We start from the raw sequence: 27955 nt of genomic DNA, 5'->3' as shown, positions 1-27955 counted from the left end.
CATTTGTTCCCTTCTTGCTACCCATGTTGTTGCCTTGACTTTTCATTGTTTATTTAGCCACATTACAAGCCTATTTTTCGCCATTGGTTACTAGTCCCAAGCTTGGCTTAGGGGAGCTATTAGTTAGTGAGGTGAGGGAATTGTAGTGTGCGCATAAATTGCACAATGTGGGTGAATAAGAGGAGTAATTTATTCTTTTGATGTTGTGTTTGGAAAAAAAAATGAGAAATTGTTGTTCAAAGTTGAAAAAATTCCAATGTGATATCAAAAGAAAAAAAGAAGAGCAAAAGTAAAAAAATTGTTTCAATGTTCAAGTGTTCTAATGAAGGTTGCTCAAAAGAAAAGAAAGAGAAATAAGTTTCAAGAAAAGAAAAAAAAAAATCAAGTTCAAAAGAAGAGTTCAAAGTTTGTTTGATTCACTCTAATCCTACATTGTTATATTTTTATGAGTGAAATGGTAAGTGTTGAAAATTGTGAAGAAATTGGTTTGGTTATTCGGTGAATTTTTGTAGCGTTGAGTTATGTTGGAGATGATTGGTTATTATTATGTTTGACCTTGGTTTTACTAGGATTTGGCTCGCTTAAGCATGGCTTAGCTCTCACATTTTCCCAAATGTTTCCTACCCTCTACCTAAGCCTTACATTTCCGACCTTTGTGCATAGAGTTGTGTGAATGTTAAAGTAATTGTTTGCCAATGCGAAGAATGATTAGATATATTCCAAGTCGACTACTAGGTTGAGTGTATGCCTTTTAAACACACGAGTGCATGAGTTGGAAGGGCATTGTTCACATATAAAGGGGTGGTTGGAGAGCGATCGAGTACATCCTTTACTCGCCACATAAATGAGAGTTGAGTGTGTGAGCACTAGTCTTGAATTCTATATGCTCTTGTGGTTTGCTCTACTTGACAATTGTTAGGAAAGATTGGTAATTGGATGGATTTGAGTGATTGCTTATGATGCATGTTTGTTGGATTGTCTTTGAGTTATATCATGGTTTTGAAATATATTTGGGGTGAAGTTTTGATTTGTTTGATTCATTGCCTTGCTTAGGGACAAGCAAGGGTTTGGCTTGGGGGAGTTTGATATATGTGTTTTATATACTATAAATTATCCCCCGTTCCACGGTCATTTTTATGCATATTTGTGCTCTTCAGGGCTATTTTTAGTACTAATGTGTGGTTTCGAGTATTTTGTAGAGTTGGCATTTGTTTAATAGAAATTTTCCGGATTTGTCAGTAATTTCTATGGTTTTCCAGCCACTACGAGATATCGAAGCTTATGCTCACATTCATGATCGTCTTTCGTAGCCCAAGAGTGATTATTTCGGTGACTAAGGGCTTGGTTCGTGGAATTGGTCCAAGTAATGGACCAAGGAAGAGGAATTAGGCCACAAGTGTTTGGAGCCCAAAGGAAAATAAGAAAAAATACCGGGCCCGATCAGACGACCTATGGCCCAATCGGGCGGATGCCCAGAAAGGCGGTTTGAGAAAAAAGGCTGGCCCGATCGGGCGCGTGTTTTTCCTGGAGAGTTTAGGACTTTTAGTTATTTTTGGGTTTAGTATTTAAACTCTTTTTGTAAGCTTTATTAGCTATGTTTTTACATTATAATTTTCATTCTTAAACTTTGAGAGAGATTTTAGAAAAAGATTTTTGTTGAACTCAAGTTTTCCCCTTTTAGTGCAATTTCACATTTCCTTCATTCGATATTATTTCTCGTCTCTTTTATCGCCTTATTTATTGCTTTGATTTCAATTGCTTTGTTATTTTGTGCTTTGATTTGAATCATGTTTTCTTTATATGCTTTGATTAGTTTAGATTTAATTATGTGAGAATAGTTAATTTCTAGGGTTCTAGGGGGATCCATAATTAATATGAAGGGATAAATTGTGTTGGTTGATTATTTATATTGCATAATAATTTCTTATTGAATTGTTTTAATTCTATACAATTGGATTATGAATCAAGAAGATGTGATATGATTGTAAAAGTATAGTAATATTGGATTGATGAATTGAGCAGATGTTAATTTGATATTAAAGGCTATTTTCACTAGGAACTTAGATCTAGTCAATTGCGAGAGCCTTATGGATCTATGTTGATTAATAAATTGCGAGAGCCTGTTAATCATGTTATGTTTGCAATATTAATTCTTGGTTGTTATATTTTATCCCGGCGTATTAATTATTGGTGAGCCTGTGACCCTAGGATTTTTATTATTGGTTATTCCCTTAGATTAATTCATTCAAATCTTATTCGTTTCTTGATAATTTAGATTATAATAATTAATTAGGAATAAAAGAACAATGTTTCCCTGTGGATTCGACCCTACTTCCCTATCTATTTTAGTTAGTGGTCTTAGGGATTACTTTTGATTAGGTGATACGACTTTAGCGTGGCTTGGTTAACAGTGTGAAGGAGATGGTGGTGTATAAGGTAGATTGAATTAGGGGGAAGAGATTATTTATAAGGGTATATAGGTCATTTACAATGTCGCCCTAAGTATTTTTATTTCGTCAAATAGTAACTCCCTTCTTTTTAAATACAATATGAAAAGCCATTTTTGCTTCACTTAATAAACATTTCAAAACATGAGATAACTAAAAAAAATATATTATACAAGATTGATATTATGAATATATACTTGTAGATAATTAAGCACTATATTACACATTTACAATCTTCGTTAATAGAGAGTGAGGTATAACTCAAGTGGTTAGAGCTCCCCTTCCGATTCCAAGAGATCTTTGGATCGATTCTCATCACCCACCCTCATGGCTCTCTAAACTTCAAAAAAAAAAAAAAAAAAAAGATCTTCGTGAATAATAATCGCAACAATTTGACTTTTGCATTATTCATATACTTACTTTGACTATATTTTTTTTAATCAATATATAAAAAGCATAAGTTGTCATGTAATATATTTTTGAATTAGTCTTTATGTATATTTTCATTATATCAACCTTTTATACTTCTTACTCTCTCTATCCCATAATATTTGAGACATTGGGGTGGACACGTAGTTTAAGAAAACTACAAGTGGGTCCATTTAAAACATTTGTTTATATAAAGGATTTTCCTTTGTATTTTTATGTTATAAGAAAACAAAAAGTGGGGGAGGTGGGGGGTAGTTAGGAGAGAGAAAATGTAGGATTTAATCAGGTGTTGGGATTTGTGGTCCCAAAGAAAGTATAGGAAAATATTTTTTTTATTAGTGGTCCAATTCCATATTTATTTACGTGTCAAGTATTTTGGGCGGACGAAAATGAGAATTGTGTCAAGTATTCTGGGACTGATGAGTGTCATTTATGGCACTCATAGGGTAGGTTTTTTTCTTTATTTTATGCTCGTTTCTTAGCCTTTTTAGTTGTGTTTTTAGGTAATAATGCTTGATTTGCGTGCTTGTGTGTGAGTTTAGAGAAATGCATGTTTTTAATGGCTTTCTTATCATTTTATGCATTTCTTTGTTATTCTCTCGCTTTTTGTTTTGTTTGACTTGTTTTGTAGGTGAGTCGGGATTTTTCGAGGCTCAAATATTGAGGAGGAAGCCCAACACGAGCTTTAGAAGTCAACAAAACTGAGTACGGGAAGTTAGAGCGCAAGCAAATCAAGTTGGAAGTCAAAGCTTAGTGACTTGGGCAAGAATGCATGCCCAAGCATTGAAGAAGATTAATTTGCGTCTGTGCTGGGCATACAAAGGGTGCTCGGCCAAGCAGCCCTTCATGCCCGAGCAACTCTTCGCACCAAGCTTCGCAACGTGCACCACCAGCAAGCACCGTGGCGCAGTACTTGTTGTCGTGGCATGGCACCTGCTGCTGTGGCGCGGCAGTGTCCTCCGTGGCGCGGCGGTTTTCTTTCTTCGAAAATAACCCGAGCCAAAAGAGGGTATTCTCGGGCATAAGCATTTGCTTGGCCGAGCAGATCAATATGCCTGAGCAGCCCTGTTTTGCGATTTTACTCTTTTATTTCTTTTTATTATAAATACGTTTTGGCTTCCCCTTTGTAAAAAACTTTAGACTTCATTTTATTTTCTCTCTCATAATTAGGATTAGGTTGAGAGCTTCTCTCTCTAGATTAGGCTAGCTTAGGAGTAGTTTTAGAGAGAGAAAGTGAGAGATTTCAATGGTGATTTGAGAGATTGAAGATTCAAGAGTGACAATTGTATTGAAGATCTTCTCAATTATCAATGAGCATTTCTCACTCTCTCTCCTCTTTATTGCTTTCTTTAAATTCATGTTTGTTTGATTTGGTTTTGATGATTGATTCTTGATTAGTGTAGTTGTTCTTCAATATTTGTTGATTCTTGATTTCAATTACTTGTTTGGATTGGATGATGATTGTTAGTGAGTAGTTGCTTGCTAGGGTTTGGGTAAAACTTGTATGATTGATTGATTGTGATTAATTTGGGAATTATGTTTTTTAATTGTTGAGATGAAATTGATTAATGGAAGTTTGCATGTGCTTAGTTTGATTAGGCCTTGAGAACTATGCTAGATTGCATTGTAGATCCTAATGACAGGATCCTTGATTTAGGATTTGCAATTGTTGATTGGTTTGAATTGTGATTCTCCTAGTTTGTTATTCATAAAGGAAACCTAGCTTAACGATTAGGAGATAGCTCTTTGATTCCAATTGATAGCTCTAGGGATGGCAATATTAAGTGGATATCTGCTATTCGCTCCACCCGCTTTAAATAAATGGATGATAAGCGGGTGACGGATGAAGCGGGTGATGGATCGGATCGGGTGTGGATGATACTTTTTTCACCCGCTAATCATCCACCCACCCACCCGTTTAACATATATTAAATTTTTAATCTAAGAATTTTAATAATAAAATATAAAATGTGCAAGAAATTACTTGATTTTTTTGTTGGAAATTAATTTTTCAAACAATATGTTGTTATTGTTTCCTTTTTTATTAATAAAATAAAAAAATTATTGTATAAATAACCGAAATTAGAGTTTATGTGAGTTTTTTTTTCACTTTAATACTCATCCATTAGTCATCCGCTCCACCCGTTTCATCCGCGGATGATGGACGAACGGATATGGATGATAGGTGAAGCGGGTGACGGATGGATGTGGATGGAGCGATTAGAATAATGGATGGATGGATGCGGGTGAAGCTCCACCCGATCCGAATCCGATCCATTGCCATCTCTAAATAGCTCTTTTCATTAGTCTACAAAAGTATTTAAATTACTTGTTGATCCCCATTCTCTAGTTTTTTATTTGTTTGATTCTTTGTTTTGTTAGTTGAGTAGTGTTATTTCCTCACCTTCGACTTCGACCTAGCTTAGGCGCACATTGGAAACACTTGACTGTTCCTAGTGGTTCGACCTTGACTTACCTTTATACTTATATTTAGGTTTGTTAGGTGATTATAAATTTTGTGTGACCTTAGGGAGGATTAGTAGATGACCTAGTTCACCCTACGTCAGGGACGGAAGGAGTACTAATTTATAATTACAAAGATTAATGGTCAAAGTTGTGCATTGACATGTGTGTCGGTCAAATTGTTGCGATTATTACGAAACTGTAACATTTAATTATGTAAAAGTCTTGTGTAAGGAGGGTGTACATTAATTTTATTGTAAGACGGTCAGTTTTAGGGTAACTTTAACTATTTTTTTTTCTTTTTGTAACTTTAACCACTTGAAGGGTAACTTTTAATTTGTCGTTGGTTTGAATAATTGTAATTTCTTATAGATTCATGATTACATACTATAAAGGCTAATATGATTGATCTAATACATTATAAATTTTTTATAAGATAAAATTTAGGTATTTTTGACTTTTACCACCAAAAAAAAAAAAACAAAAAATTGTTTTTTACCACCAAAACTTCTAAAACTTTTATTTTACCACAAAAAAAATTAAAAATTGTTTTTTACCACCTGCTGTTGAACTAACTGGTAAACCTAACGGAATTTTTTAAGTTCTTCGATTTTCGTGCATAACACATGGTCTTTAAGGATTTTGGTCCTTTGGGTCCAATTTGAGGTCAGAATTGATAAAAAATGATCGTAAATGACTCGTTTTTCTTATATAAACACCTCAATTTGCGTGAAACACGCAAAACGAGGCACTTTCGATCATTTTTTTTGTCAATTCTGACCTCAAATTGGACCTAAAGGGCCACAATTAATGCCCCCCTAAACCTATGAACAACATGTTTTGCGCGCGAAAATCGTAGAATTTTTTAAAAACCGTTAGATTTAACGGTTATCTTGACGGTAGGTGGTAAAAAAAAATTTAGAATTTTTTTTGGTGGTAAAATAAAAGTTTTAGAAGTTTTGGTGGTAAAAAATAATTTTTTGTTTTTTTTTGTGGTAAAAGTCAAAAATACCTAAACTTTATCATTAGAAAAATAATAACTTTTGTAGTATAAAGGGTAACTTTAAATACTTATATGATAACTTTAACCGTCTTAAAACAAATTAACGTACACCCGTTTTTTTGGAGAATTTGTGTTTAATTATACTAATTTCATTTCATATTATGATGTGCAACATTTACTAAAAATACCTGATATACATTATGTGAAATAAATATTTTCATTCATTTTTTAGTTGTCATTTTTCTCTATCTTTATGTTCATCACATTCATTACTATTTTTCATTTAACATTCACAAACAAATTTTGCCTAAAAGTCGTGCAAACTCATTTGTCGCAAAAAATTATGACATAAAGCCATAGAGATAGTATTAGCAAATATTCAACTTAAAGCTAATGATAAATAGTGTAAAATGTCAAAGTGTGGCACACTTAAATAGTACTTGCCTGAGTTGTGTTTGCGTTAGCAAGCCCTCTGGCATTTTATTGACTTATTAAGATTATACTTAACAACAATACAACATGTCAAAGGTTCCATGGTGTAGTGGTTAGCACTCTGGACTTTGCATCCTGCGACCTGGGTTTGACTCCCGGTAGGACTTTTTTAATGTTTTTAATTTGTTGTTGATTACTTGGGCAAACCGCAAACTTACAGAGTTTCGTTATTGTGACTTCTTTTGAACCATTTATTTTTACCTGTTTTGATTCGGCCAAATCGCGGGGGAAAAAAAAATGTGAATAGCGAATTTCTTTAAAGTTGGTCTCTTCTTAATGTTAACATAATTATAAAATGGAGTAATAAAAATTACTCTGTATTTAGCCAGTGGCGGACTTGGGCTTAGACCTGGTGGGTCAAGTGACTCACCAGGCCCAAAAAAAAATTTTAAGTTATTTTTTTTTTAAAAAAAAAAAAAAAAAAAAAAAAAAAAAACTAAAATCAGTTTTCCCCAAATGACCAAATCACGAAGTCAGTTCAAGCCCTAGCCTTCTTCAGTTCTTCTTTTTGCCAATTCGCCTCTTCCCTTCGGCCTTCAATCCTTCATCAATCATCTCCAAGACTCCAACTCCAGTTCTCCACTCCAGTTCTTCACTTCTTCATCAAAGAGTAAGTTTGTAATTTTTATTTAAAATTTCTAATCTTCAATTCAATTCAGTCTATTTAGTTAATTTTATTAAACTTCGCAATCTTGTCTTTGATTCAGCCAATTCGCTATTTCGATGTGCGGGCTGTGCTGCTGGCTGCTCCGCTGCTCGCCTAGTCGCCTCAATCAGCGCCTGCCGCCTCCGGCACGGCAGTCCGGCAAGGTAGGTTCATCAATTTATTCTTTTTTTTTTGTGAATTTTTGATCAAATTTGCATTACTTGTCTCTTAAAATTAGTATATACGGTGAATGTTCATTGAATTTGCATTATTTGTGTAAATTGTGTTTTGACTGTTAAATTGAACTTATTAGTTTATCTGTTTTACTGTTTATGTCGTTATTTGAAATTGTGAATATGTGATGCCGGTATTGCCGGACATTGTGTAAGACAGCAATTAGACTATTTAACTATTAGTGTAACTGTGTAAGGAGGATTATAAATTTATAATTAGATTACAGTGTGGATTGGTTAGTGCTTAGTGGTGCTAGTCGCATATTCAGCTTGAAGTTCCGTATAGTCGTATAGATTAGTGGAGATATTAGTTTGTTGATTTTAGTCTTGTCAATTTTAAGCTTGTTAATTATTAGTTAGGATTGTAATCTTGTCAATTTTCTATTTGGATGATCTAATGATCTTTGTAAATAATTTTTCTGAGGAATATTGTTTGATTTAGTTGATTATTCATTCAATTTTCAGAATGAAGAGAAAACGCACTCAAAATGAAATGCAAAACATTACTAGCTTCTTTGCTAAAAAGAATCCTACTTCAACTTCTCTTCCACATCCAACACAAAATGAACAAACTATATCTCCACCTCAACAAAGTGAACAAACTACATCTCCACCTCAAGAAAGTGAACAACATTCATCTCCATCTAATTATTCAACTCAAAATTCCCCTCAAAATGAACAAGGCCAATGTTTTCCTAATGCCCCAATCTTTGGTGAAAGATTAAGTGAACATGAATTTGATAATCTTCCACAAGATCCAGGAAAGAGGAGAAAGATGAGTCAATTTCATAAAGATGATAGAGATTTAGTGAGAAGAATTTACATTCAAAGAAAGCCTTGTCAGCCCAAAGACTTTATATTTCCTCAAACTTCTATTTTTGGCAAAAACCGTCGCTTTTGTGCTAAGTGGTTTGATACTTGGACTTGGCTTGAGTATAGTGTGGAAAAGGATGCTGCCTATTGTTTCCCTTGTTATCTATTCAAGGATGAAAATGCATTTGGAGGTAATGCTTTTGTTAGTGATGGTTTCAAATCATGGAATCGATCGGATTTAATAAGAAAACATGTGGGTAAGCACATGAGTGCACATAATAATGCAGTGTTAGCTATGGATTTGGTCAAGAAGCAAAAGTCAAGCATCACACAAGCCTTGACAAAACAAACCGCTGAGAGTACAAATGCATATAGGAAGCGACTTGAAGCTTCAATTGAATCAATCCAATGGCTTTTACTCCAAGGGTTGCCTTTCCGTGGTCATGATGAAAAAGAAAGTTCCTTAAGAAGAGGTAACTTTCTTTCACTTTTATCCCTTATTTCCAAAGGTAACCCTGAATATTCTAAAGTTGTTTTAAAAAATGCTCCTAGTAATTGTCAACTTACTTCTCCAAAAGTCCAAAAAGATATCATAAATGCATGTGCAAAAGAGACAACTAAAGCAATGCTTGAAGATATTGATGGTGGTTTGTTTTCTATCCTTGCTGATGAGTCCGCTGATGTTTCTGACAAGGAACAATTGGCTCTTTGTTTGAGATATGTTAATAGAAAGGGAGAAGTGTGTGAGCGTTTACTTGGTATTGTGCATGTTGTAAACACTGCTTCTTTGACTCTCAAAACTGCTATTGAATCCTTATTAATGGAGCATTCTTTGTCTTTCTCTCAAGTACGGGGTCAGGGTTATGATGGGGCAAGTAATATGCAAGGTTCTATTAATGGCCTTAGGACTCTTATAGAGAATGAGTGTAAAGAAGCTTATTTTGTCCACTGCTTTGCTCACCAACTTCAATTGACTCAAGTTGCACTTGCTAAAAAGAATTCAGATTGTGCTTGGTTATTTGTTGATGTACTTGCACCTCTGTTGAACTTTGTGGGGGGTTCACCAAAAAGGAAAGAGTTTCTTCGTGAAAATCAAGCTCAAAGAGTGGTGGATGCTTTGTCTCTAGGTGAACTTGAAACGGGTTCAGGTTTAAATCAAGAACGTGGATTAGGTAGACCTTGTGATACTCGTTGGGGATCTCACTTCAAGACAATCTTGAATGTACTTGATTTATTCCCTGTAATCCTTGGTTCTCTTGAGGATATTGCAAAAGTATCTGATACAATAGATTCTAATAGAGCTCAAACACTTACAAATCTTCTGATGTCCTTTGATTTTGTGTTTGTGGCACACTTGATGGTTAGTATATTTGCGATAACAAATGCTTTGAATGTGGCCTTACAAAAGCACGATCAAGACATTGTGAATGCAATGGTCATGGTTAATGTAACCAAGACTAATTTGCAAAAAATGAGAGATGAAGGATGGGATTCTCATATGGAACAGGTCATTTCTTTTATTGGTGACTATGACATTGCAGTTCCAGATATGGAGGCTAAATATGTTGTTCCCGGGAGGAGGTTGTTTCGAGGTAAATGCCCACAAGTGTCTAATTTACATCATTTTCGAGTTGAAGTTTTTTTTGGTGTCATTGATCTTCAATTGCAAGAACTTGAAAATCGATTTCCCGAAATAACTAAAGAACTACTTGTGTGTATGTCTTGTTTGAGTCTTGTGGATCGTTTTTCTAAGTTTGACAAGGAAAAATTGATTAAGCTTGCGAAATTCTATCCTAATGAATTTCCAAGTTCAGAATTGATAGTCTTTGGTCATACACTTGAGAGTTACATTTGTTCTGTTAGAGGAGATGAAAGGTTTTGGAATTTGAAGGGTCTTAGTGAGCTTTCAATCAAATTGGTTGAAACGGGATTGTCTGAAACTCATGATAGAGTCTATTTACTTTTGAAGTTGGTGTTGCTTCTTCCTGTCGCAACGGCAAGTGTGGAAAGGGTATTTTCTGGCATGAAGCAAGTGAAAGACAAACTACGAAATAGCATGGGAGATCAAATGTTGAATGATTGTTTAATTACTTATTTGGAGAATGATTTGTTTTTGAATGTTAGCATGGAAGATATCATGAATCGATATCAAAACATGAAAACTCGTCGAGAACTATTGTAATAAGTTTGCATTACTATTTAGTTGCCTTTTGTAGTATTATATGAACATTTGGTTGTATTTTGTACTGTTTGAATATTTGGATGTATTTTTTAGTACTATTATTTGGTTGTTCGGTAAATTTTTTTTTTTTTACATACTTGATTATCGATTGTGAACCACCAGTCGGAAATTCCTGGGTCCGCCACTGATTTAGCTATTACTATAAATTGATCATACAAATCTAAGCAACCAACTGATGATTTCCGAAACAAGCATGTACTAAGGCTCAATAAAAGACGCAGGTTAAAACTTTAAATTGTGACCCTATACAAAAAATTAAAAAAAAAAAAAAAAGTAAAATATTACGTTCATGAATAATATTTGTAAGAGTAAAAGATTATGTTTTGCGTCAAAATTTCAAAGACATATTCCGTATTTAAACATGACATAAGTAACTACTTAACTAGTTGAATGCAAAAATCAACTAAAATTAAAAAAAAAACGTCGCCTGAGAGATTCGAACTCTCGCGGGGAAACCCCATGTACTTAGCAGGCACACGCCTTAACCACTCGGCCAAAGCGACTTAGTTATTCAATAAGTCAATGAAAAAATATAAATAGTAAACACCGAAAAGGTAATATGATTGACCTACTTTCTGTAACTAGGCAGATCTGCTCTAATTTTATCTTGGTTTCATTCAAAACCAAAAAATTGTTACGACTAATAGTTAATACAGAGTTTAGGATAATTTACCAGAACGAATGACAACAGACCAATACATGACCAATCCGACATCAAATATGACTTGAATCAATTTGCCTTAGTCCGAAACCAATCCACCCTGCAAGTTTGTCACCTCTTTATTACTTTACCTTTTTTCACTTCATGTTAAGCCTAGAATGAGTCCTTCACATAGACTGATATATAAACTATAAGAACTTAATTTGGGCATAACTGAAAAAGTAGTACACAGTTAGCAAATCAGAAAGATAACGCTGGTTGTTTTTTGATTTACAAGGAAAGAAATGTAGTCTTTCAACTGACTCTATACAATATAGTGATATACCAACAAAACTGAAGATTTATAGAGGTTGAAGAAACTGAAAAAAAAAAAAATTGTGGTAATTAAGATAGAGGTCTGCAGATTTATATGAACTGCTGGATCATGTCCTTCACCTCTTCCAAAACTAACCAAGCTTTATGGCCACCAATTACTTCCGCTTTCATTTCTCCGTCTAGCCATAGCTGCAAACAAAAATGAGGTTAGCATTTCAATATCTTAGAATCTTTAATCAGTATTACAAAACTATCTGGAATCTGAGAATAAGTTGATCAAACTCACCTGGATCGTGGGCATTTTCTGATGGAACATGCAAAATAGGGAATTGATGGTTAAAGGACAGTCAGAGAGAAATAAAATGGATGTGACCGTAGAAATAAGCATGGATTATAGAGGAAATTGTCTCACTGAAATATTTCCGCGCTTGACAAGAGCTTGAGGCACATTGTTCACATCCACGTAGTAAAATTTGACCCTTCAAGAAAACATGGAGACAATGGAGTGTTTATTATAAGAGGAAATAAATTAAAATTACAATTTTCTATCTTGGTAGTACAGTAGTACAGCATACATATGCATAAAGCCATATAGTATAAGAAAGCTAACCCTTACAGAATTATAGAGATAAACCTACTGTATGATAGTTCATATAGTTCAAAATATATAAGCATAACATATGTGTTTGTAATCTTTTGATGAACATGTAATATTGTTGGGCATCTTCCAAGAGTAGGTTAAGGAACCGAAATGGTGAGACAAATCAAACTCAATAACTTGAGGAGATAGCCTAAGAATATTCAAATGGAAGAAGATGAAAGTATGAATAATTACTGACTCACAACGGATGTGTTAAACAAATTACTGCAAGTTTATGGTGGATAAAATTTTGTATAGGGTGTGTTGATAATCCTTCTCAAAACAATTAACTCTACTAAAAAACCAAGAGACTTAAGTAAGCATACTGTTAGTTTGTTACTGAGTTTTTATGGCTCCCTACACGCATATGAAGCTAAGTTCAGCAAGGACAATTAAGGTTCAACACAAGATTTTGTAAGAAGGCACAACTCAAAATCATCATATCAGAATGGTGAAAAAAAAATGAGCATATAAATACTGAAACAGATGATGATTTGAAGGGATAAGATGGACTTCTTCCATGAGGCACCATTTGGAGAGCAACACTAGGTGCAAGATTGTTGTTTAAAAGAACTTAAACTTCAAAAGAAAGACTAAATGCGTATTTTGCAAGAAGTTTACCCATATTGAGAAATTTTGCAGAGTGAAGCAAGCCGAACAAAATCAGCAAGATAACTTTAGCCACTTGAATCAATTCAATTGCAGACATGAAGCATTACTTATTTTATGATGAAGACAATGCAATAGCATATTATAAAAGCAAAAGGAGGTGGCTAATAGACAGTGCTTGTACAGTCACATGATTCATCAAAATGCTGGAAACAAAGTGGTTGCAAATTGAAGAGAACCAATTATTGAAAGAGTACGGTTCATCAAACTTCAAAAACGTTTTGAGAGGTTGAACTGTTGAAGCCCTTGAATGTCATCTTACAATTGGCCACATGCCTTAAAGAAAAAGGAAATGGGCAAGAGTGCATGACAGGTAGCCGGGTAGGTGCATGAGTACTAAAAAGAAATAGTCCTAGAAATTCTGGGATGAGGCCATATGTACTTCTATATACTTGATCAATAAGTTGTTGCTGACAAAATTGTGCAGGGAAAATTCTTGTTAAAGCTTGGTGTGGACAAACATCACCTGTCAAGCATCTTAGATTAGTTCCCTCAATTTGTTATGTGCATATTCCTTCTCAAAAAAGGAGCAGCTTGGATGACTCATCAGAGAAAGTCATCTTACTAAGTTATAGCTTACAATCATGAGGTTATAGAATACTCAACATCACTGATGTAATAATTGTTACAGTTAGAGATATCCAAGGTTGATGCAGGACTTCACAGAAGCTTGATGGGTAGTTTGGTAGGAATTTGAAAATTGATCTGATGCATGTTGCAAGCTTGCCTTTGAGGTTCACGTATGACTTAAATTCCAGTTCAAATGGGGACATCAAAAAGAATTCTGAGATATCAAGGTGACTTCGGATTATAGAGTCATGTTCAAACAATAATATGATATGCAGTCCATAGGATACACTCCCTGTAGTATTCATGGATTTTGGAAAGGCGAAAATTAGTTGCTTGATCAGAAACTTAGGCAGAGTGTATTATGGATTACAATCTAAAAATAACTAAAATTCAAATGGACAATAAAACAAATATTATGGTAACGAAATTGTTTTATTTGTCGGACCAAACATATGAAAGTGAAATATAAGTTATCAGGGATGATGAAGATGAGATAGAAGCAAGTAAGTCAACTGTCGATACATTATCAACTTACACATTGTTTAACTAAGGCACATACAAATGGAAAATTTGAGTTTTTGAAGCGTAGATGCAGATGACAAGCAAAACTCTCAAAGAAGAGTTTTGACAGATGAGATCTTTATCCTTTAAGAATCAGAAATTCAAGTAGTTGCCAAACTACAAATATGAGTGTCGACTTAGGGCAAAATAAAAGGTTCAGGGGCTTTAGCCTAAAAATGAACAATGGTGATCTATGATCAACAAGGATTGTTGATTACATAAACTTTTTAAAATTTATATGAATGCTTTGCTGCATCTTTAAAGGATCCCTAATTCAGTTTTCTAGAGTTAAAACTGCAAGAGTCAAAGATACACAGCAGAAGAATGATTAGACGATAGACAATATGATACAGCTCACAGCCAAAGAAGATTTTCCATCATGGTGTTTCTATTTTCCATCTGATACAGAAGGATGTTGGCTCAAATGAAACGAACAAGCTATCCTCATAAACACCAAAATCCAATTAGCATTACATTAGTTCCATCATGTTGTTTTTCTTTGACTGTGTTCCATAATATTAATGAAATTCAGAGGCCTAGATACTGCTTTCTCTGAGCGAGAATAAGTTGCAAGCTCAATTCTTAGATATAGATACAAGTTTATTACTAATACATAGCAGGACTATACGACAGATTCTATTATTTATCCAATATCCTACTCTCACAGTAATGGCAAACCTTACTCATATGGGCAAACCTGGGGGGTAAGATGAATAAAATTTGATATCGGGGAGTTGATTGTGCAAGAAATGTCACACAATGAGTATCCATGGAGCCAGCAAAACAGCTTAAGTAGGCATTCCAGTTAAGGCAGATGTAGCACCACACTCATAAGCAATGCTTAAATCATGTTATTCTATAAATATTATTACAGCCTTTAATGAGCATAGGCGTCCTACTGCTGCCCCCACCATACAGACATGAAGTTATCTGCTATAAATAACAATCTATTATGTACAAGAAATTGTAGGTGTATGTCAATTTAACAAAGTCTAGAAACACAATCAGTTACAGAAACACTCTTAATTACGAGGTATGATAAAGCACAAATATAATTAAGTGTGCACGACTACGAAATTGCAGGAGTGCATGACCAACAAATAGGCTTAGATAGCAAGTAGGACAGCAAAACACCACTAATTGTCGATTCTACCTCAAGCAGACAAAACCATCCAAAAATGTATTCATATCATGTATGCAACCTTCCAAATACACACTGTTTAGCACGAAACTTAAGCGGGATTTTAACGTATCAAATAGAGAAATCTAAACTTCTTCTGAGTAAAATAGAAATTCTTACTTGGTATCATATTCAGCAGCCATTTTTTCCAGTTTAGGCTTGAGATAAATGCATTTCCTGCACCAATTAGCCATCCTACCATCCAACAAAAAATTAATCAAAAACCCAAAAAAACTGCATAAAGTATGCTACAAGTAATTTTTTTTAATATAAACTACTCCAAATCCCATATTCAAATAGAAAAATAAATTGAAATAATGCAATAAAACAAAACATAAATCTCCAAAAAATTTCTAATAAATTTATTTGAGAGTGGAAAATGACAAACCAATCAATGATAACGGGTTGAGAATTATCCTTAGCTTGCTGTAAAATCTGGTCAAGCTGATCACAATCTTTGATGGATTCCATTTCAACAGTAGTAGGTCTCGACAAATCTGGCCAAGCAGCATGCGCCATAATCTCTCTTTTCTTCAAATTTCTACCATCTATGCCGTTTTTTTGGTCTTTTAATCCAAACCCAGAATTTTTTACAAGAAATAAACACCACCCATTACTCCATTTTTGTGGAAATTGATCTTTTGGGTGTGAAAATCGGTAAAATATTTGAGAATTTGGAGCTAAAACAGACATACTAGAAATTTTTGAAATGGGGTTTAGATTTTTTATCTTGTTTGAAAGGTAGGTGTTAATGGGTTATCATAGTTTTAAGGTTGACTGACTGAGTAAAGCATGTAAAATGCTTCATTTACTGGTTAAAAGGGGATGCAAAATGAGGACTTTGGAATATCAATGGAGATTTTTGTGTGCTTTAATTATAGGCGTTTTGTCAAGAAATATAAAATTGAGTAAAAGCTTATCCGGAATGTGAGTTGGAACTTTGGAAGTCAATCAAGTGATATAGAGTTAATGTTAGATTGCTAGGGGTAGAGGTGTCCACCGTGCGAGTCGTGCGAGCTGGGTTAGGGTTAGGTGGGTCGCGGGTTGGGGTTTCATGACACACGGCACGACACACGTAGGGTAGGGTGGGCCGGGTCGTGGGTTGGGTCGGAGAAGTTGGACACACCAGGGTTAGGTTCGTGGGTTAGACGAGTCGTGGGTGGGTCGAGCTGGGTTTGTGGGTTAGACGGATCGTGGGTGGGTCGAGCTGGGTTTGTGGGTTAGACGGGTCATGGGTGGGTCGAGCTAGGTTCGTGGGTTAGACGGGTCAAGGTGGGTTAGTGAGTTAGGGTGGGTCGAAGGGTGGGTTAGTGGGTTAGGGTCGGGTGGGTTTGTGGGTTAGGTGGGTTAGGGTCGGGTGGGTTAGTGGGTTAGGGTCGGGTGGGTTTGTGGGTTAGGTGGATTAGGGTCGGGTGGGTTTGTGGGTTAGGGTCGGGTGGGTTCGTGGGTTAGGGTCGGGTGGGTTGTGTGGTGTTTTAATTTTTACAAAATTAACAATTTGATGGCTTGCTCTTAATTAAGATGCCTATGTATCCTTATATTATAAAATAAGGAATCAAAGCCAGCGTAGTTCTTATATTGTACTTCTTTTGAAATTTGGGGGGGGGGGCTTGGACCTATCTTTAGAAAACTAAAATTTAATTTTGCAATTAAATTGTAATTTTCGAAAAATAAGTTGCCTACGTATCCCGAAAGAATCAAAGCCCACGTAGTTCTTAGCGTACCTGATTTAGACTTTTCTAGCCACCCATGTTTGTTGCATCATCATCCCCGGAAGCTGCATCATCCGTTGACGACTCCAATATCATCACAGGATCATCTTCATCGTCTTCGTCTTCCTTTAAACCTTGAGTTCTTCTTTCAGCTTGATCCCAATCTTTCTTACAAACACAAATTTGAATGCTTTCCGGAGTTAAGCGAGATCTTTTTTCATCTAACACTCTTCTACCTGCACTAAAAGCAGACTCGGAAGCAACAGATGAAGCAGGAACTGCAAGTATATCTTTTGCAATTCTCGCCAATATAGGAAAACTTTTTTTATGTTCTTGCCACCATTTTATAATTTGAAAGTTGTTGTTGGTCTCATGTTGATATGACAAATAATCATTAATAGCAAGTGTTGAAGAAGATGATGATGAGAATGATGTAGATGCTTTGTGTTTTTTTTTCATAACTTTATCAAGAAAACCAAATCTAGAATCGGAAGTGCTAGTAGTAGTTGGTGTTGCCAAATCAAAACCATAAATAGATGCATAATGATCATAAAGGTCTCCCAAAACAGATTTGCATTTGTTAATATATTCACTAACATCATAATCGATACTTAAACTTGTATAATAAAATTCTAAAAGATTTTCCAAACCTTCAGCTTTGACACCGGGGTCAAGAATAGCAGCAATTCCATAAATGATTGGAAATTCACTAAAATAAGTATGCCACTTACGTTTCATGCTATCAAGAACGGGACGAAGTCCATCAATCTTCATATGCTCTTCGATGGTGTGAACAACTTTAACACACTCAATTATGACTAAATGAACGTTAGGCTCATAAATATAAGAGAAAATATGAGTTGCACTATCAAAAGCATTTAAAACATCACGAACAAAAGAAGCATTAGTCCAATGACTTTCGGTTATTAACTCAGTAGGATCAACACGAGTCTCATTGTAAAGTTGGGTCAAAATATCACGATACTTTATAGCATCACTCAACAACTTGAAAGTAGAATTCCAACGGGTAGGGGTATCAATAGACCATTGTCTTTTCTTAAGACCTCTCTCTTTACACATAGCTATGTACTTTCTTCTAACTGACTGAGTAATCCTAATCCATTTTATAACTGTTCTAATTGGGTTTAGCAATGGTTGCAACTCAGCGAGACCCTCTTGAACAGACAAATTCAAAATATGAGCACAACATCTAACATGCAAGAGACTACCACCCAACAACAAATTCAACTCGGAGTCATTTTTCAAATAGTCAATACACTTTGTGTTTGCAGTTGCATTATCAAGAGACAAAGAAAAAACTTTATTATTCAAGTGAAATTCTTTTAAACAATCCAAAATACGAATTTTGATGTTAAAACCGGTATGCCTTTCTTCCATAGCTTGAAAACATAGTATACGTTTTTGAATAAACCAATCATCATCCACCCAATGAGCAGTAATGCAAAGAAAAGGTTCGCCAAAACTAGAAGTCCATGTATCACTTGTAAAACTAACACGACCATCAAAAGTACGAAATAATTCAATCAAACCACTCCTATACTTATAATAAGAAGTTTGTGTATAACGTCTTAGGGTATTTCGGGGGACACGAGTAAATGCAGGTTGTAATGCAACTTTATTAAAATGCTCAACGTTTGCATTTTCACCGTAACTAAAAGGGTATTCATTAGCAATAACTAAAGTACTCATTTCATCAATCATTCTATCTTTATTATAAATGAAAGGTGTACCTCCGCCGGGTTGGTTCATGTATCCACCCAATTGTGTTTGGACGCCACCCCCCGAAGGACGGGGGCCATTTTCGAACAAGTCGTGTTTATTTTGCAAATGCCGACTCAAGGTTCCGGTTCCATCTCCCGTTTTCCAATTATATGACTTGACATTTGCACCTAGCGCCTTGCAAACTAGGCATGTACACGTGAACCTCTTTGGTTGACCAGGTTGCCATCCCGGGGGTGTGACCTCAACTCGTTCAAAATGTTTCCACACCCAAGAAAAATGTGCTCGACCTCTACTTTCACCGCCACCACCTTTCATAAATCAAATTATTAAAATTAATTTTTAAATGCTATTCATGAAAATAAGCTTTTAAATTTTAAATATTTTAATTATACTTATTTAAACGCATTTTTCATGGTAATTAACTAATTGTAAATCATAGAAAATTGGAAACTAAACTAACTTTATAATCATTAATAATAGTTTTTTTAAATATTCATAACAATAAAAATTTAATTAGAAATTACCTTGAGATGAAGGTTGAGATGTTGGTTGCGATGGAGGTGGCATAGTTGAACTTGATGATTGGTGGGACTCGTGGGAGAAATGTTGTGGTGGAGACGTTTGAATATTTTGCCTATCTCCTAAACCATAATCTCCATATTCATTGACAAATTGGTTTAAATTTTCCGTATTAATTTCATACGAAAAATTTGCACCACCACTCCTTTGGCTACCACTTCGACCACCACTTTGACTCCTTCCCATTCCTCCTCTTGAGCTCATTTTTTTTTTGTATGATTACTAATTATAATATGGAGAAGAACTTTTTTTTTTTTAGAATCTTAAGAATACTAATAATAATATTAAGGAGATTTTTTTTAACAAAAATATAACTCTATATAACACTTGAGAATTTGAGAACAATAAGAATTTTTAAGTAAGAGAGAAAGAAAGCTTGAATTTGTGTGGAAATTTGAGTGAAATGGAATTGGTATTTATAGGAAAAATAGAATGGATGATCATACACTTAAAAAACTAGCCGTTAGATACAAAAAACTAGTCGTTAGATACAAAAAACTAGCCGTTTTTTTTTTTAAAAATGGATGTTAGGCCGTGCGGGTCGTGCGAATTGTGCGGGCTGTGCGGGCCGTGCGGGTTGTGCGGGCCGTGCGGGTTGTGCCGGCCGTGCGGGTTGGGTGGGTCATGCGTGCGGGTTGGGTGCATGCGTGCGGGTTAGGTGGGTTGGCTCGTGCGGGTTGGGTGGGTCATTCGTGCGGGTGGGCCGTGCGGGCTGGGTTGTGCCAGGTGGGTCGGGTTAGGTGGGTTCACGGGCTAGGTGTGTCGAATTAAATGAGTCAAAACGGGTTGTGCGATTTGGGTCGAATCAAACGGGTTAAACTGAGCTGGGTTGAAATAGGTTGTGTCGAAAATTTTGGACCCACGACACAACCCGGATTAAATCCGAGCTGTGCCGGGCTGTGCCGGATTGAAACCGGGTCGGACCCACGTGACCCACCAGCCGTGCGAGTTAGGGTGGGCTGGGTCCAACCCGGCCCACTGGCCACCTCTAGCTAGGGGTGGCCATTGGACCCGATCCACTGGCTAAGTGGGCCCATTTGTTTAAACTAGGCGAAATTGAACTCAACAACATCAACTATAGTTTAGGTGTAATGAACATATACACTTAAGTAATAGCTAGAACAAGGAAAAATTGCCAAACTAAGCGTTTTTGGGAAACAATTTCAAACTAGACGCGTGGCAAAACTATTTACCAAACTAAGCTTACAGGGTAAAACGCCAACCAGGATGACGTTTTTACCCTGGGCATTTTTTTTTTCTTTTTAATTTTTAGTCAAGGAAAAAACGCCATCAAGGGTGGCGTTTTATTTATAGGGAAATTTAAAAAAAAAAAACACATTTACACAAAAACGCTAACGCCGTTGGCGTTTTATCTTTTACACAAAAGCGCTAACGTCGTTGGCGTTTTAAGGTCGGGTATTTCAGCAGCATATTTCGCTGTTCTTCATTATTCAACCAAACCCCCAAATTGCAAACCCTAACCCCGCGCATAGCAAATTCCAATTCTCCATATTTGAAGCAATTTCATCACATTCCATAGCTTAGTTTTGCATCATAGTCAATAAAAATTAATCCTCCTTGTTCAACACTGTTACGCCCTACTTTCATCGAAATTGAGGTATGTCTTGAATTTAACTATTTTACTTGTGTATGATGTTTTTGGGAATTTATGTTTGTAATTTACAATGTATGTACTATAGTGTTGTTCAAGTATGCGAAATATGTATAACTAAATAATACATTTTTGTTTAATTATTGAAATTAAGTATAGTTATATGTATGTTGTATAATTTATATGAAGCATTTAGTTGTTGAACTACATATATGAAGCATTTTGGGAATTACGAACTACATTGTTGAGTTAAGTACATTTAAATGTATCTTACATTGTTGATTAAGTAGGTAAGTTAGTACGTTGTTGAACACTACGTTGTATATACGCTTTGCTTGGGGATTTAATAGAATCATTGTGGTTTTAGTTGTGCATATGTGTCACCTAATATGTGGTCCGATTGTTATGTAGAACATGGCTTCATAATTGATTGTGTTGTTATGCCGTTGGGGGGGGTGAAATTTTGTGTGTCGGACCCAATGTCGAGTATAGAGGAGGAAAAATGGAACCGCTGGCATTGAAACCTTGTATGACTTACAATGATTTGTTGAAGAAAGTTTATACTATAATTGGTTCAAACCCAACAAGTGTTGAACTGAACATCAAAATGAGGTTTGAAAGTGTTAGCGGGATTCAAATCTTACCTGTTTTGAATGACGACCATTTGGAGGTTTTGAGGGGTGTCGTTGCAATAGGTCTCTTCCTACTGATTTGTATGTGGAAACGGTGCCTGTATGTACTCAACAACCAACATTTCTTCCATCATACAATGCAAGCTCTCTACAAATGCCCGCATATAACATTCCATCATCTAAATATGGAATGGGTTCTTTCAGTAGAATGTTACACGACGATCAATTTGACATTCCATTCAGTTCACAATTTACGGCGTTGGGGTCAATGCAGCAACCTGATCCATCTACCTCAAACAATGACATTTCATCATCGATGCAGTTGCAAAGTTACTCTCCCACGCAAGAACATGTTCAAACACCACCGTTTCAAACTTTGGTGAATGCTGAACTTGTTATAAACAACGAGTTGTCTGTTCTTGATATGTATAATGACACAAACGACGAGGGTGAAGACGGAGATGAAGAAGATGTTATAAACAACAATTTGTCTGTGGATGATGTTGTTGCTAGAACTCCATTACCTTGGTTCAGTCAAATAAACGAGAACTATGAGGTGGACATACATTGGGGTGATTCGGGGAGCCAGTGTTCGTTTCGTGTCGGGGGAGAATTTGAGAAGGGCATGATTTTCGACAATAAGAAAGCGCTGCAGGAAATGGTGAAATTGTATTCCATAGAACGAAATCATTTCTACACCACAGTGACGTCGAATGAGAATCTCCTTCATTTAAAATGCAAGAGGGGGTGTGGTTGGTCGCTACGTGGTACAAAAACAAATCTAACCACACATGCCTTTAAGATCGTATCTTATAAGGGCCCACATCGCGACAATTGTGTGAATGAAGTTTCGCCTAGAGATCACCGACACTTGGACTCCTCTGTTATCTGTGACTATGTGAAATCGTTTGTGCAGAAAGATCCATGTTTGAGAGTTGAGTTCATACAACACATCATCTCCAACAAATTTCAATTCGATGTTCCATATCGAAGAGCGTGGTATGCCAAACAGAAAGCGATTGCGGAAATTTTTGGGGATTGGGAGAGTTCGTACAGCAGACTTCCTTCATTCATGCAAGCCCTCTAGGAGTCGAACCCAGACACTGTAGTTCTGTGGAAATACAAAGCTATTGTTGAAGGCGTTTATTACAGCAACATGGAGGTATTTAAACGAGTGTTTTGAGCCTTTAAGCCTTGCATCGATGCGTTCAAACACTGCATGCCCGTGTTGTTTATTGATGGGACACACTTGTATGGGAAATATAAAGGCACACTTTTGGTTGCTACAAGTGTTGATGCTAATTTTCAGGTATTTCCTCTAGCATTTGCAATAGTTGAAGGGGAAAACACCTCGAGTTGGTCCTGGTTTCTAAGCTGCATTCGGGTTCATGTTACTGATCGAGAGGGCCTATGTGTTATATTTGACCGACATGCAGGGATTACTGCTGCAATGACTAACCCGGATGTTGGATTTCATGAGCCACAGGCCTTTCACAGGTTTTGCGTTCGACACATGGCCTCTAACTTGGGGACCCACGTGAAAAACAACAACATGAGAGACAAGTTCAAGGCTGCTGCATACCAACGCCAAGAAAAAAATTGGTTGAAGATATGCGTTCTATCGGTGAAGCTTCTGTTAAGTCCCTAGAGTACATTACGGATGTGCCGTTTCACAGATGGTCCTTGTTTCATGACGCTGGTTGGAGGCATGGTATATTACTAAAAATTTCTCAGAAACTTTTAACAATGTGTTGAAGGGAGCACGTTTTCTACCGATCATGTCCCTTGTCGAGTTAACTTTCCACAGAGTTAACAAGTACTTTAACAGAAGCAGAGATAGTTCACTTGCTAGGAATGCTGACGGATATGCATACTCACCTAAGGTCACCGCCATTTTGGAGAAGAATAATAGAAAGGAAAAATACCATACAATGGATGTTTATAGCCGTCAGCTTGTTATATACCAAGTAAAAACACACCGAGGAGAAAGGATAGGGAGAAAAGGGGGTCATAAGCATACTGTTAACTTTAATTTGAGAACATGTACATGCAACAAACCGATGATATTTCACCTACCATATTCTCATGTTCTAGACGTGTGTCTTAAGTATTCAGTTTCTGAGGAACCATGGGTGGACAGTTTCCTACGATCAGAGGCGTATGCAAATACTTATGCCCCATAGTTCTGGCCTATTCCTTGTGAGACGACGTGGAGGTCATACAGAGGGCCTAAAATCATTCCTGATGAGAGCATGGTCCGAGGACATGGTCGTCCAAAGTCGAAGCGTATACAAAATGAAATGGATGAGACTAATCGTCCACCAAGCAAATGTAGTCGTTGCCGTCAGGAAGGACACAATAAGAGATCTTGCCCTTTTCAAACGGACGGTGACCGGTAGTGGTGTTAGTTTATGTATTATTTTAATACCATGTTGTGTGTATGTGTTCAAGTAGGATGTAGCTGACTTTTTGTTTTACATTGTACGCTGAACAGAGATCATGGAGGGACAGGATCAGGGGCAGACACGACATGACCCAAGACCAGCTTACCTTTCAGTGCTGACACTTCAGGATACCCATCGGAGCCGTGACGTTTGGGAGCAGACAGTAAGTTTTCATCTACCAAATATTTATTGTGTTTGGCATTTATTTGGTTAACTGATCCAACAATTTATTTTTTGTTGTTGTATAGGGTGATCCAGCATGTTGCTTGGTTTGTAGGCAGCACGTTGCCACCACTAGAGGTGGCCAGTGGGCCGGGTTGGACCCAGCCCACCCTAACTCGCACGGCTGGTGGGTCACGTGGGTCCGACCCGGTTTCAATCCGGCACAGACCGGCACAGCTCGGATTTAATCCGGGTTGTGTCGTGGGTCCAAAATTTTCGACACAACCCATTTCAACCCAGCTCAGTTTAACCCGTTTGATTCGACCCAAATCGCACAACCCGTTTTGACTCATTTAATTCGACACACCTAGCCCGTGAACCCACCTAACCCGACCCACCTGGCACAACCCAGCCCGCACGGCCCACCCGCACGAATGACCCACCCAACCCGCACGAGCCAACCCACCTAACCCGCACGCATGACCCACCCAACCCGCACGCATGACCCACCCAACCCGCACGGCCGGCACAACCCGCACGGCCCGCACAACCCGCACGGCCCGCACAATTCGCACGACCCGCACGGCCCGCACGGCCTAACATCCATTTTAAAAAAAAAACGGCTAGTTTTTTGTATCTAACGGCTAGTTTTTTGTATCTAACGGCTAGTTTTTTAAGTGTATGATCATCCATTCTATTTTTCCTATAAATACCAATTCCATTTCACTCAAATTTCCACACAAATTCAAGCTTTCTTTCTCTCTTACTTAAAAATTCTTATTGTTCTCAAATTCTCAAGTGTTATATAGAGTTATATTTTTGTTAAAAAAAATCTCCTTAATATTATTATTAGTATTCTTAAGATTCTAAAAAAAAAAAGTTCTTCTCCATATTATAATTAGTAATCATACAAAAAAAAAATTGAGCTCAAGAGGAGGAATGGGAAGGAGTCAAAGTGGTGGTCGAAGTGGTAGCCAAAGGAGTGGTGGTGCAAATTTTTCGTATGAAATTAATACGGAAAATTTAAACCAATTTGTCAATGAATATGGAGATTATGGTTTAGGAGATAGGCAAAATATTCAAACGTCTCCACCACAACATTTCTCCCACGAGTCCCACCAATCATCAAGTTCAACTATGCCACCTCCATCGCAACCAACATCTCAACCTTCATCTCAAGGTAATTTCTAATTAAATTTTTATTGTTATGAATATTTAAAAAAACTATTATTAATGATTATAAAGTTAGTTTAGTTTCCAATTTTCTATGATTTACAATTAGTTAATTACCATGAAAAATGCGTTTAAATAAGTATAATTAAAATATTTAAAATTTAAAAGCTTATTTTCATGAATAGCATTTAAAAATTAATTTTAATAATTTGATTTATGAAAGGTGGTGGCGGTGAAAGTAGAGGTCGAGCACATTTTTCTTGGGTGTGGAAACATTTTGAACGAGTTGAGGTCACACCCCCGGGATGGCAACCTGGTCAACCAAAGAGGTTCACGTGTACATGCCTAGTTTGCAAGGCGCTAGGTGCAAATGTCAAGTCATATAATTGGAAAACGGGAGATGGAACCGGAACCTTGAGTCGGCATTTGCAAAATAAACACGACTTGTTCGAAAATGGCCCCCGTCCTTCGGGGGGTGGCGTCCAAACACAATTGGGTGGATACATGAACCAACCCGGCGGAGGTACACCTTTCATTTATAATAAAGATAGAATGATTGATGAAATGAGTACTTTAGTTATTGCTAATGAATACCCTTTTAGTTACGGTGAAAATGCAAACGTTGAGCATTTTAATAAAGTTGCATTACAACCTGCATTTACTCGTGTCCCCCGAAATACCCTAAGACGTTATACACAAACTTCTTATTATAAGTATAGGAGTGGTTTGATTGAATTATTTCGTACTTTTGATGGTCGTGTTAGTTTTACAAGTGATACATGGACTTCTAGTTTTGGCGAACCTTTTCTTTGCATTACTGCTCATTGGGTGGATGATGATTGGTTTATTCAAAAACGTATACTATGTTTTCAAGCTATGGAAGAAAGGCATACCGGTTTTAACATCAAAGTTCGTATTTTGGATTGTTTAAAAGAATTTCACTTGAATAATAAAGTTTTTTCTTTGTCTCTTGATAATGCAACTGCAAACACAAAGTGTATTGACTATTTGAAAAATGACTCCGAGTTGAATTTGTTGTTGGGTGGTAGTCTCTTGCATGTTAGATGTTGTGCTCATATTTTGAATTTGTCTGTTCAAGAGGGTCTCGCTGAGTTGCAACCATTGCTAAACCCAATTAGAACAGTTATAAAATGGATTAGGATTACTCAGTCAGTTAGAAGAAAGTACATAGCTATGTGTAAAGAGAGAGGTCTTAAGAAAAGACAATGGTCTATTGATACCCCTACCCGTTGGAATTCTACTTTCAAGTTGTTGAGTGATGCTATAAAGTATCGTGATATTTTGACCCAACTTTACAATGAGACTCGTGTTGATCCTACTGAGTTAATAACCGAAAGTCATTGGACTAATGCTTCTTTTGTTCGTGATGTTTTAAATGCTTTTGATAGTGCAACTCATATTTTCTCTTATATTTATGAGCCTAACGTTCATTTAGTCATAATTGAGTGTGTTAAAGTTGTTCACACCATCGAAGAGCATATGAAGATTGATGGACTTCGTCCCGTTCTTGATAGCATGAAACGTAAGTGGCATACTTATTTTAGTGAATTTCCAATCATTTATGGAATTGCTGCTATTCTTGACCCCGGTGTCAAAGCTGAAGGTTTGGAAAATCTTTTAGAATTTTATTATACAAGTTTAAGTATCGATTATGATGTTAGTGAATATATTAACAAATGCAAATCTGTTTTGGGAGACCTTTATGATCATTATGCATCTATTTATGGTTTTGATTTGGCAACACCAACTACTACTAGCACTTCCGATTCTAGATTTGGTTTTCTTGATAAAGTTATGAAAAAAAAACACAAAGCATCTACATCATTCTCATCATCATCTTCTTCAACACTTGCTATTAATGATTATTTGTCATATCAACATGAGACCAACAACAACTTTCAAATTATAAAATGGTGGCAAGAACATAAAAAAAGTTTTCCTATATTGGCGAGAATTGCAAAAGATATACTTGCAGTTCCTGCTTCATCTGTTGCTTCCGAGTCTGCTTTTAGTGCAGGTAGAAGAGTGTTAGATGAAAAAAGATCTCGCTTAACTCCGGAAAGCATTCAAATTTGTGTTTGTAAGAAAGATTGGGATCAAGCTGAAAGAAGAACTCAAGGTTTAAAGGAAGACGAAGACGATGAAGATGATCCTGTGATGATATTGGAGTCGTCAACGGATGATGCAGCTTCCGGGGATGATGATGCAACAAACATGGGTGGCTAGAAAAGTCTAAATCAGGTACGCTAAGAACTACGTGGGCTTTGATTCTTTCGGGATACGTAGGCAACTTATTTTTCGAAAATTACAATTTAATTGCAAAATTAAATTTTAGTTTTCTAAAGATAGGTCCAAGCCCCCCCCCCCCCAAATTTCAAAAGAAGTACAATATAAGAACTACGCTGGCTTTGATTCCTTATTTTATAATATAAGGATACGTAGGCATCTTAATTAAGAGCAAGCCATCAAATTGTTAATTTTGTAAAAATTAAAACACCACACAACCCACCCGA

At 36.4% G+C, this 27955-nt stretch overlaps 3 protein-coding genes and 1 non-coding gene across 4 annotated transcripts; 2 read left to right on the top strand and 2 right to left on the bottom strand.

The window, feature by feature from the left end:
* The first annotated feature begins 8179 nt into the window (after window positions 1-8179).
* On the top strand, window positions 8180-10752 carry LOC110734640 (zinc finger MYM-type protein 1-like). Its single transcript, XM_021914796.1, has 2 exons — window positions 8180-10537; window positions 10651-10752. Exons 1-2 carry the CDS (start codon window positions 8180-8182, stop codon window positions 10750-10752), a joined length of 2460 nt encoding a protein of 819 aa, XP_021770488.1.
* Window positions 10753-11189: 437 nt separating this feature from the next.
* TRNAS-GCU lies at window positions 11190-11271 on the bottom strand. Its single transcript has one exon. It is a non-coding gene; the product is annotated as a tRNA-Ser (tRNA).
* Window positions 11272-11613: 342 nt separating this feature from the next.
* LOC110734472 (thioredoxin-like 3-1, chloroplastic) lies at window positions 11614-16299 on the bottom strand. Its single transcript, XM_021914635.1, has 5 exons — window positions 15753-16299; window positions 15485-15559; window positions 12157-12223; window positions 12031-12048; window positions 11614-11933 (listed from the first exon to the last, which is right to left on the bottom strand). The coding sequence occupies exons 1-5, from the start codon at window positions 16055-16057 to the stop codon at window positions 11835-11837; spliced, it is 564 nt and encodes a 187-aa protein (XP_021770327.1). The 5' UTR covers window positions 16058-16299; the 3' UTR covers window positions 11614-11834.
* Window positions 16300-21796: 5497 nt separating this feature from the next.
* LOC110734639 lies at window positions 21797-22729 on the top strand. The gene has a single exon (XM_021914795.1). It carries the CDS (start codon window positions 21797-21799, stop codon window positions 22727-22729), a length of 933 nt encoding a protein of 310 aa, XP_021770487.1.
* Window positions 22730-27955: the final 5226 nt, after the last annotated feature.

The sequence above is a fragment of the Chenopodium quinoa genome, unplaced genomic scaffold, assembly GCF_001683475.1.
Source record: "Chenopodium quinoa cultivar QQ74 unplaced genomic scaffold, ASM168347v1, whole genome shotgun sequence".
Classification (NCBI taxonomy): Eukaryota; Viridiplantae; Streptophyta; class Magnoliopsida; order Caryophyllales; family Amaranthaceae; genus Chenopodium; species Chenopodium quinoa.
This window is presented reverse-complemented; position numbering and strand designations above follow the sequence as displayed.